The sequence below is a fragment of the Papio anubis genome, chromosome 3 (assembly GCF_008728515.1).
Source record: "Papio anubis isolate 15944 chromosome 3, Panubis1.0, whole genome shotgun sequence".
NCBI classification, from domain to species: domain Eukaryota; kingdom Metazoa; phylum Chordata; class Mammalia; order Primates; family Cercopithecidae; genus Papio; species Papio anubis.
The window spans coordinates 119,835,081-119,848,133 of record NC_044978.1 but is presented as its reverse complement, the minus strand read 5'-3'; the positions used below and the strand labels follow the sequence as shown (position 1 = coordinate 119,848,133).

General features: G+C 39.3%; 1 protein-coding gene across 6 annotated transcripts in view; it reads right to left on the bottom strand.

Annotated features, from left to right (window-relative positions):
* The window catches only part of ART3 (ADP-ribosyltransferase 3), a 97,598-nt gene that overhangs the window by 23,323 nt on the left and 61,222 nt on the right, over window positions 1-13,053 (bottom strand). For all 6 annotated transcript variants that reach the window (XM_021938497.2, XM_021938498.2, XM_021938499.2 and 3 more), the window contains exon 3: window positions 7,082-7,793. In XM_021938497.2, the coding sequence (XP_021794189.2) occupies window positions 7,082-7,793 (712 nt within the window). The remainder of the gene's footprint in view (window positions 1-7,081; window positions 7,794-13,053) is intronic.

Genomic DNA, 13,053 nt, shown 5'->3' with positions numbered 1-13,053 from the left:
AAGAGGTTTGATTGGCTCATGATTCTGCAGGCTGTACAGGAAGCATGGCAGGGGAGGCCTCAGGAAACTTACACTCATGGCGGACGATGAAGGGGAAGCAGGCTCATTTTACATGGCCAGAGCAAGAGGAAGAGGGAGAGGGGGAAGGTGCTACACAATTTTAAACAACCAGATGTTGTGAGAACTCTATCGTGAGAACAGCACAAGGGGGATGGTGCTAAATAATTAGAAACTGCCCCCATGATCCAATCACCTCCTTCCAGACCCCACCTCCAACACTGGAGATTACAATTGAGCATGAGATTTGGGTAGGGACCCAGATCCAAACCATATCATTTGCAAAGCTAGGTCTTTTTAGCAATTGTCACAAAAAGCTAGTATATGCGAAAATCAGTGTGGAACAGGAAATGAGATAATACATAATCTGATTCCAGGGTCTGAGAAGCTGTGAACGTCCAAAAAGCAAACACATCCCATTAGCAAGTAATTATTGTTACAATAATAGTACTTTAAAAAAGTATGTGCTATTTTTCAAAAGTTTACTAAGGTGTTAAGATATAAATACTTACTGATTTGTTGTATTCATAAACACCACCTTGATTTTCACATATACTTGGTTTCATTACAACAATTGCTAAAGATCCAGCTTTTCAAATTTATGATGTCATCAAACAGAATGTACTATGATATAACATGTAACTTTGAAACTGAGTTCCACCTCAAGCTAGTAGTTCACCCAGTGTCTGACAAATATCAAGTATGGCAGTGTCTGTTGTGAAATTTAAAAATATTCCTTGGCAGCCTGGTGAATTGCTGTAGCATTCAGGGACACTTCAGCCACCGTTTAGAAGTACAAATTTCTTATGGTGTTGGGTATGTCACTTCCTATTAGGCCTAGGGACATGGATCTTATTGATGTCTCAATCCTAGACAATTCCAGACAACAGTACAGAAACTTTGCTACTCCTAGGAAATGCTACAGAAAGGTGCCAATCAGAACCAATGGAGACACTTAACATTTAAAGAATACACAAGGGCTGGGGGTAGATTTATAACAAATAAATCTAGATAGTCCTGTAGGCTCACCTTCTTTCCCCCTTTTTGATGGCTTAGCAGAGAGCTGGCTCAACAGGTCTCAGTAAACTCTACAAAATACTACTACAAGCCACTGGAGTCTAGAGGCTCCTCCTTTCTATCAATGCTACTTTCCAGCCAGGGAACAATATTCCCTGGCCCTCTTACTCTATAAATTATGTAGAGTATTATACAGGCTGGCCTCTCTCTATGGAAACATGGACCAAAATGCCAGATAATCTCTGCTTCCTCTGTTCAGTAAAAAAAAAAAAAAAAAAAAGACAGAGAGAGTTCAGGGGATGATATGTGCTCTACTATTTCTCTGTATATAAATTTTCTTCCTATAAACCTGACATATTTGCCCTGTAGGGTGGAGGGAGTCCCAAAGCCATGGCTTCCCACGAGGTATTTATAATTCATTCACCTTCCTCCCAGTCGAGGTACAATTTTCCAATGGAGTAAATTTTTTTTAAGAGATGGGTGACTCACTATGTTGCCCAGGCTGCACTTGAATTCCTGGGGTCAAGGGATCCTCTTGCCTCAGCCTCCCCAGTAGTTGGGTCTACAGGCACACACCACTGCACCCAGCCCCAGTGGAGTAATTTTTAATGATAATGGATGTAGCTTGATTATACAGCTAACATTTCAACTTTATCACATTTTCTAGAAAAAGAGCATAAAAGACAGTTAACCTGGGCTAATTTTCTATTGAGGAAGAAGAAGGGTTTCTGTTACTCCTTTTCTCAGAGTTCACTCACATCGGCTTGGATTAATACCAAGATTAACGCCTATGACCACCAGGAACTATGTTATCTAAAGAGACGTTGATTTTCTCTCCACTTCCTAATGAACAAAGTTTCCAGCTAACTAGTTTTTGAAAAACTCACAATATATTTTTATCTTGGAAATCACAGGCAAGTTTAAATCATTATTGTCGGACTGTGTTTAGCACACTAAACTTAATGCAGTAAAATTGTTTTTTACCCCTTTTAGAAATACTGTCTTTTTTAATCCAAAGTCTCAGTTATATCCAGTCACAATGGAACAAGATTCTGACTATATCCTCCTTAGCTAGGGCTCTTAAAACACTTGGCCATTGTTCTTCAGACTATTTCAAACTGCCTGTCTTTAAAGGTTACTCCAGGGAGTTTTTGATCCTGCCTTCCCATCTCTAGATGGCGGCAGAGGACTCCAACCCAGGGTTAAATCAACACACTCGGGTACAATGGCTGACTGTCAGACCTCCCTAAACACATGGTACCTGTGCACCTCCACAATGGCCTGCACTTCTTCATGCGGGCCTGAACTCTAGCGCTTTCAGAATCAATCCAATAGAACCTCTTTGGTTCTTTCATAATCCCACTCACAAACATGGAGTCTGTGGGCTCCATGGCCCACCGCAGCCCATCAACCAGACCCCTATGCTAAATTTAGCTTGTAGCCACTGCAGCCAGGGCTTTGATATAACTAACGGTTCCACAAATGGCATCTGGCCAAAGGCATCAAAAGCACCAAAAGCGGTACCATTTCTGTCAGCCCAGCTGCTGCAGCTGGGATTTTGGCTGTGCTATGCTGGTAAAGTTTCACAAGATTGGTGTAGGGAGGGAGGGTCTATGGTATAACTCGAAACTATGGCTAATTTCAAGCTACTGTCATGTAGGGGGAGCTGGAAAGAAGACATGCATACCCACAATCCGTTCCCATGAGCTCATCTAAACTGGCCCCAGCTGGCTTGGTTTCGGGTCAGGTCCAATGTATGGTTGGTGAGAATGAGCACTTTTCCTTTTTTAAAAAATGAATTTTATTGTATATATTTAAGGTTTACATGATATCACAAAATACATATGGATAGTAAAATTGTTACTATAGTGAAGCAAATTAACATAGATATCATCTCACATATTTTTGTATGTGTAACAAGAGAGCTAAAATCCACTTATTTAAGTAAAATACAATTTTATTGACTTTAGTCCTCATGTTACACATTAGATCTCTAAATCTATTCATCCTACCAATCTGCTATTTTGTATCCTTTGATCTACATCTCTTCAGTTCCTCTCCCTACACCTGTGGTAACTACTGTTTCATTCTCTCTCTTGTTTTTGATCTCATATATATTCCACATATAACTGAGATGATGTAATAGCTTTCTGTGTCTGGCTTATTTCACTTAGCATAATGTCCTCCAGGTCCATCCATGTTGTAGCAAATGGCAGAATCTCTCTCTTTTTTTAAGGCTGGATAATATCCTATTGTATATATAACACATTTCCCTTATCCCTTTGTCTGTTGGTGGACATTTAGGTTGTTTCTATATCTTGGTTACTGTGAATAATGCTGCAGTGAACAAGGGAGTGAAGATATCTTTATGAGGTGGTGATTTCAACTCTTTGGGGTGTATACCCAAGAGAGGGATTACTGGGTCATATGGTAGTTCTATTTTTTTGTGGGGGTGGGTGGGAGGGTTCTTGTTGCCCAGGCTGGAGTACAGTTGTGCAGTCTCGGCTCACTGCAACCTCCTCTTACTGGGTTCAAACAATTCTCCTGTCTCAGCCTCCTGAGTAGCTGGGATTACAGGCATGTGGCACCACGCCTGGCTAATTTTTGTATTTTTAGTAGAGATGGTGTTTCACCATGTTGGCCAATCTGGTCTCGAACTGCTGGCCTCAGGTGATCTGCCCGCCTCGGCCTCCCAAAGTGCTGGGATCACAGGCGTGAGCCACTGTGCCTGACCAGCAGTTCTATTTTTAATTTCTATTTAAAATAGAAACCCCCATACTGTTTTCCATAATGGCTGCACCAATCTGCCTTCCTACCAATGGTGTTCTAGGGTTCCCTTTTCTCCAAACCCTAGCCAGCATTTCTCATCTTGTCTTTTGCCTTTTTTTCCCTATCTTTTTGATAAGCACTTTTCCTTTCAACACAAATTTACTCATTTCGCTTTCATCTGCTTCTTCTAGAATCGTCCTTCTCAGGTGCAACTCAGTTGCAGGACCAGGGTGAGGCAAATAAGGTGCCTAGAGAAAATTTAAGGAGGCACTCTCAGTAATATACAAGTGCAGGGACAGCCCTAAGTGAGGACTTCCTTAAAATTTTCACCCTAGGCACCCCAATAGCCACACAGCTTCTGCCATCCAATCCTAAATGGATCTGTCCCTACCTAAAAATCAATGTCTCATTAGCACTTCCCTACCACCCAGCCTTTTTTTTAATCTCATAGTACCTTGGCTACATTTAGTCAAAGTCTAAAAGTCTATCCCACTTTAAGGCCTACTGCACGCATTACTCCACTGGACCTAGCAGCGATGGTTTTTGGTTCAGTTAGGCAATCACACCTTCAAGACCCGAAAAGGCCAACCCCTCACCAGTTTACTCAGTTTTGCAGAAAAATACATGGCAGTGAATAAAGCATATTGTCTAGCAGCAGAGCAGCATCAGACATGTTCCTTTAATGCAAGTCTTCACCGGAGTCCAGGGCTGTTCTTTTGCCTCCAAATTACAGCTCAGGTTCAAGGAAACAAGATTACACAGGTGGGTGTGTAGGAGCCTCTCTAGCTTAGCAGCCTCATGCCACACATAAAATACAATATATTTTGAACCTATGCAGGATTGCCATGAGAGAGTACTGCTCTCCTTCCAGGACTCAACAAGAAGAACACCTGGGTATGTCACACCACATTCAGGAAAGCCCAAAGCTATGGCTTCTCCTCAAGTATTTATAGTTCATTCACAAACCTCCCAGCTCAGATGCACTTTACCAATCAAGGGTTATGTTTACCACAGACAACACTGTAAGATCACACAGCTGTCATTCCACCTTTCGTAGATTACAGAGAAAGAGTGCTGGAAGATCACCAGGAGGCCATTTTCACAGGAGACAGGAGAAAGGGTTTACTAACCCTTTGCTCACACATACTAAGGCACAACACCATAAAATTTCAGAATGTTAGGAATAAAGAAAACAACCTAAAAACCTTCCAGATTTTTGTTTTTAAAAAGTCTCAATCAAAGTTTTAGTAATTAGAATGGCTGCATACCTTTCAACAACAGCTACAGAACCTACAAGTCACTGGGGGAATATCTTCAAAATTCCAAGGAAAAACAGTTTCTAAAATAGAAATGCAAATCTATATAAACTATTAATCAAGCTTAAAGGTCGATCTCTCAGAGATGCAGAGACTTAGAAAATTTTCCTTAACGGACCATTTCTCAGAAACTTTTGCAGAACCCCCATCCCCACCACACCAAACAAAGGAGTAATCCAAGAAAGAGTTGCAAATCCAAGAAATAGGAGATCTCTCATAGGGAAGAAGCAATGTCTCAGAATAGTAATGAGTAGAGATTTCAGGACAGTCAGCAGGCCTAAAGAGCATATCATAGAGCAGTATGATGAGGGAATTATCCAGGGGAAAGAAGAAATTTATATTTCTGTCAAAGGATTTGGGGGTGAATTACTGATTGAATATAAAAAAACTAAGGAAACAAACAAACAAAAATCATCCAATAACCCTGGGGTGAAAGAGGGATTTAAGCGCAGAAAAACCACTCTAATTCAGCTATGTCCTGTCTTTACTGTGCTGGGAGAATGGGAAGGGGGAAATGGAGGTACATTGGGAAGGAGGGTGTTGGCTTTCAAAACTTTTGGTTTACTGATCTAACAGCCATTTCTAATTCCCTTTTCCTTTGTCTCCCCCACACACTATATTCCCTTGACTGGAGAAAGGCTAATTACTGCCTTCCCAAGCTTCTCTGGTAGCTATGGGTGACCACGAAACTGTTCAAGTCAATCATTTGTAATTAGGAGTTTAGTAAGGGTTTCTGGGAAAGCTTTTACTTTCCTTATTGAACAAGTAGATTTGGCAGTCATTCCCTTTCCTTTCTTTTTGTCTTGGACATGGATTGATGCCTAGAGCTGCAACAGTCACAAGTGCAAACATGAATCAACAAACAAAACGTGGTAAGGATGGTGGAACAGAAAGGAAGAGCGTGAGTGACTGATGACATAGATGAGCCACTGCGCTGACTCTGAACAGTCTGCCTCTAAGACTTATTAAATGAAAGCTCAGTCAGGTTTTCTGTTACTTACAGCTGAACGCATAAAAAATTCTTAGCTAATACATGATAGATGAGAGTTAAATATTCATTGTCTATAGCAGGAAGTCAATACATGATATCTAAAGATTTAAAAACTAAGAAATAGCATGTTGAAGCATGTTATTTACTTGGAAACATGACAGTAAGCACCTGAAGAAATAGCTAAAAGAATGAAAACTGGATGCCACTGAGGAGTGGAAATTGAGAAAGGTGGGGCTGGTGACTGCTATTTTTCTTTTTCTTCTTTTTTGAGACACCGTCTCGCTCTGTTGCAAGGCTGGAGTGCAGTGGTGTGATCACAGCTCACTACAGCCTCGACCTCCTAGGCTCAAGCAATCCTCCCACTTCAGCCTCCCATGTAGCTGGGATCACAGGCATGTGCTACCATGCCTGGCTAATTTTTAATTAATTAATTTATTTTGTAGAGATGGGGGTCTCCTCCCAGGCTGCACTATTTATTTATTGTAAGCCTTATAGTAGGGTCTCTCAACATTAGCACTACCAACATTTTGGGCCATATAATTCTTTGTTGTGTGGGGCTGTCCTATGCATTGTTTATCAGTGTTTCTGGCCTCTGCCCATTAGATGTCAGTGGCAATCCTCCTTTTCCCCAATTGTGACAACCAAAAATGCTTCTGACCATTGCCAAATGACCTTGCAGGGCAAAACTGCCTTTGGTTAAGAACCACTGCCTTATAGTGCTATTTTAAAAAATTTTTAATTATACTGTAAATGTATAATTTTCATAAAATTAATTATGGTTAAAGAGACAGTATGAAATAAGCCAGACAGAAAACTGCCAAATGTCATTTCACCTTTCAAATACCTCTCACTCTCCTTCACTGACCTTTCCCTAAGCCTAAGAATCCCACTCCTTTCCTCCCAGACAAGCACAGACAGAGCAGACACTTACCACCTAGAAATGCACACTCATAATGGCTGCAGGTCTTGTTTGTGCTTTGAAGGATAAGGTTATTGCCAGCCCCTTCCTGCGACACTTGAAAAACCTCATTCAGAGGTATTAAAGTAATTCTTTCACTTTCTTTATCAAGAAATTTTTCAATGTCAACTCCAAGGCATGTGTAGATGGATAACACAGTGAGCTGGTCATCAGCAGCCTGAGGTTTGACTGAATATGCCAATGTAAAATGGCCAAACCTGGCTTGGTTTAGCCCTCCAAATGTAAATGAAGTGCCCTGGCTTGTTCTATATACCACATTTTTGGAATTGGCCTCACAAGGTCTTCTCAGCAACTGCAGGGCTCTTGTCAGGTAAAAGTGGAAAGCTTTGAACTGGAAGCCATAGATATAATCTTCTCGAGATTGCCCAGCCATCTTCACAGCTTCACTGAACAGATGGTAAAAGGGAGTTTGCTCTTGAGCTTCGGAAATATATGCCATCAGGGCTATTCCATGGTTATCCTTAAAATTCACAGGGAGAAAGATTTGAGTCTTTCGGGCTGCCCATTTGGCTTTTGCATTTTCCCACACAGTATCTAATTGCTGGTGGCTTGCTTTTTCCTCCTTTAGCAGTTGGGGAACGTATTTAATTTCCATCCTGTCAGTACATTTCAGGTATTCATCATCAAATGCATTATCTGCCATGTCTAACACTTCAGCCTTCACCTTCAAAGGAAAAAGAAAGTAATACTCTTGAAATAAGAAATTTAGTGAGTATCATTTTCTCTCACATTATTACCCCCATCTTCTCATCCCTTGCCAAAATTCTCTCCTTACTTATAACCAACTTTGGGTAGGATTTTTATGCAGGAAGTATATTCCACTGCTACTGATAACTTTTCTCAGCTGTGACATATTTGTGTGAAAGAGTAAATGTCAGTGGGCGACAGGGTGACAGGTATGGGTGAGATTGTGCCTGTAGCTCATTTATCTGGACATTATGGTACAGAGCAAAGAACAATGAATGTGAAGCTAAAGAAATGGGTAGCAGTCCCAGCTTTGAACAATATTCTTAGCTAGATTTCTTCGACCCGTCAAGGCTGTTAGGAATTCGAAGTATCATATGCAAATATTATTCATGATCTATAACACATAATGACAAACATTACTCCTTTTCCTTTGGGGTTGCCCCCTCCCTTGTCCATATGGCTTGGGTAGAAATGATTTTGCATTTCCTGGATAATCAGGTGATCTAAGTCGAGCAATCAGAGCTCCCAGAGGAAAAAAATGAATCTTTCTTCCTTTAAAGCTATAAGCTCTAAGGATAATATTGACCTAGGGCTTCCAACAGTTATTCTTTTTGTTCCATGGAGAATTCTGTCTGAAAATAAAGCAACAAATAAGGCTTGCTGAGCTGAGAAGTAGAGATAAGGCCCTGAAACATACTTTAGACACTGAGTTAACTGTACCTGAAGACTGTGTTCTTCACCAATTCTAAGAATCAATAAATTCCCTGTTTGCTTCAGCTAGTTTGAATTGTATTTCAGTCACATACAACTGAAGAGGCATAATGCCACATACAACTAAATTATACATATACATATGTTCACATACCATAAGAAGCAGGGTGGTGTAATGTAATCAACACTACTTTGAAGCCAGGCAGATCTGAGTTCAAATCCCATTTGTTACTAATTAGGTATGGGAAAGTTACTTGACATTTCTAATCCTCAAGTTTTCCATTTAAAAAAATGAAGATAAAACACCAGACTCGGTGGCTCATGTCTGTAATCCTAGCACTCTGGGAGGCCAAGTGGGCAGATCATGAGGTCAGGAGTTCAAGACCAGCCTGGCCAACATGATGAAACCCTATCTCTACTAAAAATACAAAAATTAGCTGAGCGTAGTGGCAGGCACCTGTAATCCCAGCTACTCAGGAAGCTGAGGCAGGAGAATCGCTTGAAACCGGAAGGAGGAGGCTGCAGTGAGCGGAGATTGTACCACTGCACTCCAGCCTAGGTGAAAAGCAAAACTCCATCTCAAAAAATAAAAAATAAATTAAAAATGAAGATAAAGTGGAGGAAATAATATCTGAACTGCGGGATGGCTGTGAGAATTAAATTACATAATGAATATATGCAAAGCCCTTTGTCCCATGCCTGGCACTTGTCAAGTCTTTAACATACTGTGGTTATTATTATTTTTTTCATAAGGTCTTTCTCCAGTGTGATGTGGTTATTTTGTATTATTTCATGTTAAGAACATATGTATTATACTGTTAGTTCCTTAAGGGTAGGATCTGTATCGTTTTTATCTTTGAATCCTATGCACCTAGCACAGAACCTGGCAAAATATTCAAGTGAACTAAATTAGAACCCTGTACTCTGGCTTACGGATCAAAAAATAAGATGATCAAATCTCCCCAGGAATACCATTTATGGGTTTCTGCAAATAAAAGGATAATGCCTCTTCCATTATCCTATACTTGTATGGTGCATAGTTGCATAAGTCTCCTTAGGGACCTCAGTTGGAGACTTTATAGACACATTTAGTCAGAAGCTGTTAAAGTTACAGATTCAAAAAAAAAGTTACAGATTCTATGTGAATGATTCTTAAAAACTCTCTCTCTCTCTCTTACTGTGTGTGTGAGAGAGAGAGAGACAGAGAGAGAAAGAGACAGAGAGAGACAGATACATTAACTTGTAAAAGCAAAACAAAACTTGCTTCCATATCCTGCCCTAGGTATCTCCTTTCCCGTCTCTCTTCTCTCCCTCATGAACAAACATCTTGAAAGAGATGTCTATCCTTGCCATCTCCACTTCATTTCCCACTTACAGCTCAACCCTCACCATTATGGCTTCCCACCCATTTCTCCACCCAAACAGCTCTCACTTAAGGGAGCATTTCTTCTTAGACTCTTTTGCAGACCCAACATATTCCAGTTAGCCACTAAATGTTGGAGTTTCTCAAGGCTACATATTTTCTAACTCTCAACTCTACGCTCCCCAGGCAGTTATATACATGCTTACAGTTTCAATTATGATCTAAATATATCTGATCTATCCTGTAAGTACCAGTCCTATATATCAGATTTATTTGCCTACTTAACACCACCACTTGAATGTTCAAAGACCCTTCAAACGTAACATGTCTAAGACAAAACTTACAATTGTACAGCCACAACGACCTGGTTCTTATTTAAAACCATCCATTCGTTTGTGAACTTTTCCTACATATTTCCTTCTCAGACACACTCCGTAGCCACTCTATCACTAAGCTTAACAAACATCGCCAGAGTTCTTTCTATATGCCAGGCACTAAGTGTTCAGCAACCTTGTGAGGTAGGTACTACTATTAGCCCCCCTCCTTTTTTTTTTTTTTTTTTTTTTTAACAAAGATAAGGAAACTAAGAGATTGAGACTTACATGGAATTGGAATTTGAACTCAGGCAGTCTAATTCCAGAGTCTTGTCCTCTTAACCAAACTGTTCTGTTGCCTCTAAAGAATGAGAATGTTTCCAATGACGAAGACCATGGACATTTATGTAGCACTTGAAGAAGAGTGTAATTCTGTCTTCAGAACAACCATTATAAAAGGTTGAATAGAAAATCATTAACACCATTTTACAAAAGAGGGAACTGTGCCAGCTTCAGAAACTGTCCTGATTACTAGCCACGGAGAATTCTGCCATGGAAGTCATTGAGACCCCTGTAGTCCTGGGTTTGTAGGTCAGTTTCCTGACATGGGAATTTGAGCTTCAGGAGATCAAATCACTGCTATCTCATAGCCAAGAAATGCACTTTCCTCCACAGCACAGAATGTACCACAGTGCAGCTTGGGTGCCAATGTCTGATTTATTTTCAAGACTTCAACACCGTATAAGACACCAGACTCTGAAAACACCTCCCACATTCCTTACATTATGTCAGAGTTGATCTACGTTCCTGTCTTTTCCCTATGCCTCTAACAAGTCTCCAAATGTCTAATTTTAGACATCAAGTCTTTCTGGCCAGACACCACAGCTGATTGTGTATTTTGTATGATGTGTGCCTTTAGCAGTGGCAAAGTTCATAAATGCCACCACTATTCAGAGACAACTGAACAGATACTAAAAAACAGGTACAAAAGGCTAGGTGAACAAGCTGATTATATTTCTCTGATATAACCACTGAGAAAAAAGGTCATACTGGTGAAATTCAATTACCAAAAATTTCTTACAAAAACATGGAAATGACCTAAAGGTCAAGGAGAGAAATTGGCTAAACAAATCACGAAACAATTACAAAACAAATACACTTAAATTATGCTGCAAGAGTATATTGAAAACCAAATCAAAACCACATTGAAATACCACTTCATATCCTCTACGATGACTATAAATGATGAAAACCAAGTAACATGTAACACAAGGATGCAGACCTATTAGAACCCTAATATATTGCTGGTGGGATTGTAATACCATGCAGCTAGTGTAAAAAAGTTTGGCAGTTCCTAAAACAGTTAACATAAAATTACCATATGACCCAGCAATTCCACTACTAGATGTATACCCAAGAGAAGTGAAACATGTTCACAACAATAGGTAATTTTGTTATCATGAATCATAAATCATAACCCCCAAATTCGTTTTTACACACACATTTCCTATATATAAGTAAACTTTACTCTGTAATGCTACCAAATAACCAAATAGTGTTTGTCTTATCTCACTATGTCAAGATTACATGATTAGAAAACATTTTAAAAGGAAAAATAAAACACATGTTCACACAAAAACTTGTACATAAATGTTCACAACAACACTATTCGTAATAGCCATAAAGTACAAACAACCCAAATGTCCATCAGCTGATAAATGGATAAACAAGATGGGGTACGGCCATAAGACAGAATATTACTCAGCTATAAGAAAGAATGAAGTACTGATAGGACTCCTGAGAACATTATGCTAAGTGAAACAAGCCAGACACAAAAGGTCACATATTGTATGATTCCATTCAGGTGAAATATCCAGAATAGGCAAAACCATAGACACAGAAAGTAGATAGTGGTTGCCAGGGAATGGGGGATGGAGAAAATTGGGGCTGCCTGATAATAAGTACAGGGCTTCCTTTTGGGTTGATGGAAATGTTTTGCAACCAGATAGTGGTGATGGTTGCAGAACATAATGAACATACTAAAACCACTGAAGTAGACAGCTAAAAACGGTAAATTTTTATGGTATGTAAATTATATTTCAATAAAAAACATACTGTGACACAGGCAACAGGATACACAATGATTCTATAGAAAATGGATTAGAATATTAAATTCAAAAAAGGATAACAGTTTAAGAATTTAAGATATTTTTAAAAAGGCGTCTAAAATGGTACACAAATACAGAAGTAATGTGGCAGCTAACAACATGGGGGAAAAAAACAAGTGAAATATTATATTTTACATAAAAATATGTTACAGATGCTTAAAGAGTCAATTGCAAATAAAATCATAAAAGTTCTGCCAGAAAAAAAAGTGAGAAAATCATCATTAATTAGAAAACATGTAATCAAACAATGCAGCATTATCTTATTTGGAGAAAAACATATTTTCAGAATATCTGATGACATGTGAGACATGCAGCACAGTATTAACTGAAAATGCAAAGAAAAAATACTACGTACAGTGTGAACCCATTTTTTAAAATTAAAAACAGTATACACATAGAAAAAAGCCAAGAAGCCTGTATACACCAACAGGTTGGGAATCATTCCCTCTGAGTGGAGGGATTATGAATAATCTTTACTTTCCTCTTTTTGCTTAATTTTCATTTTTTTAACTTTTTACAGTTAATGTGTCACACATTTAAAATGAAAAGAGTTACTTATAATAAATTAATTTACCTATCCTACCTACTTTCATTTCCACCCTCAAGCCACACAGATGCCTCAGGTAATGTTATATCAAGAATTTCCATTCCAATGACCACATGCTTCCCATTCCCAACATT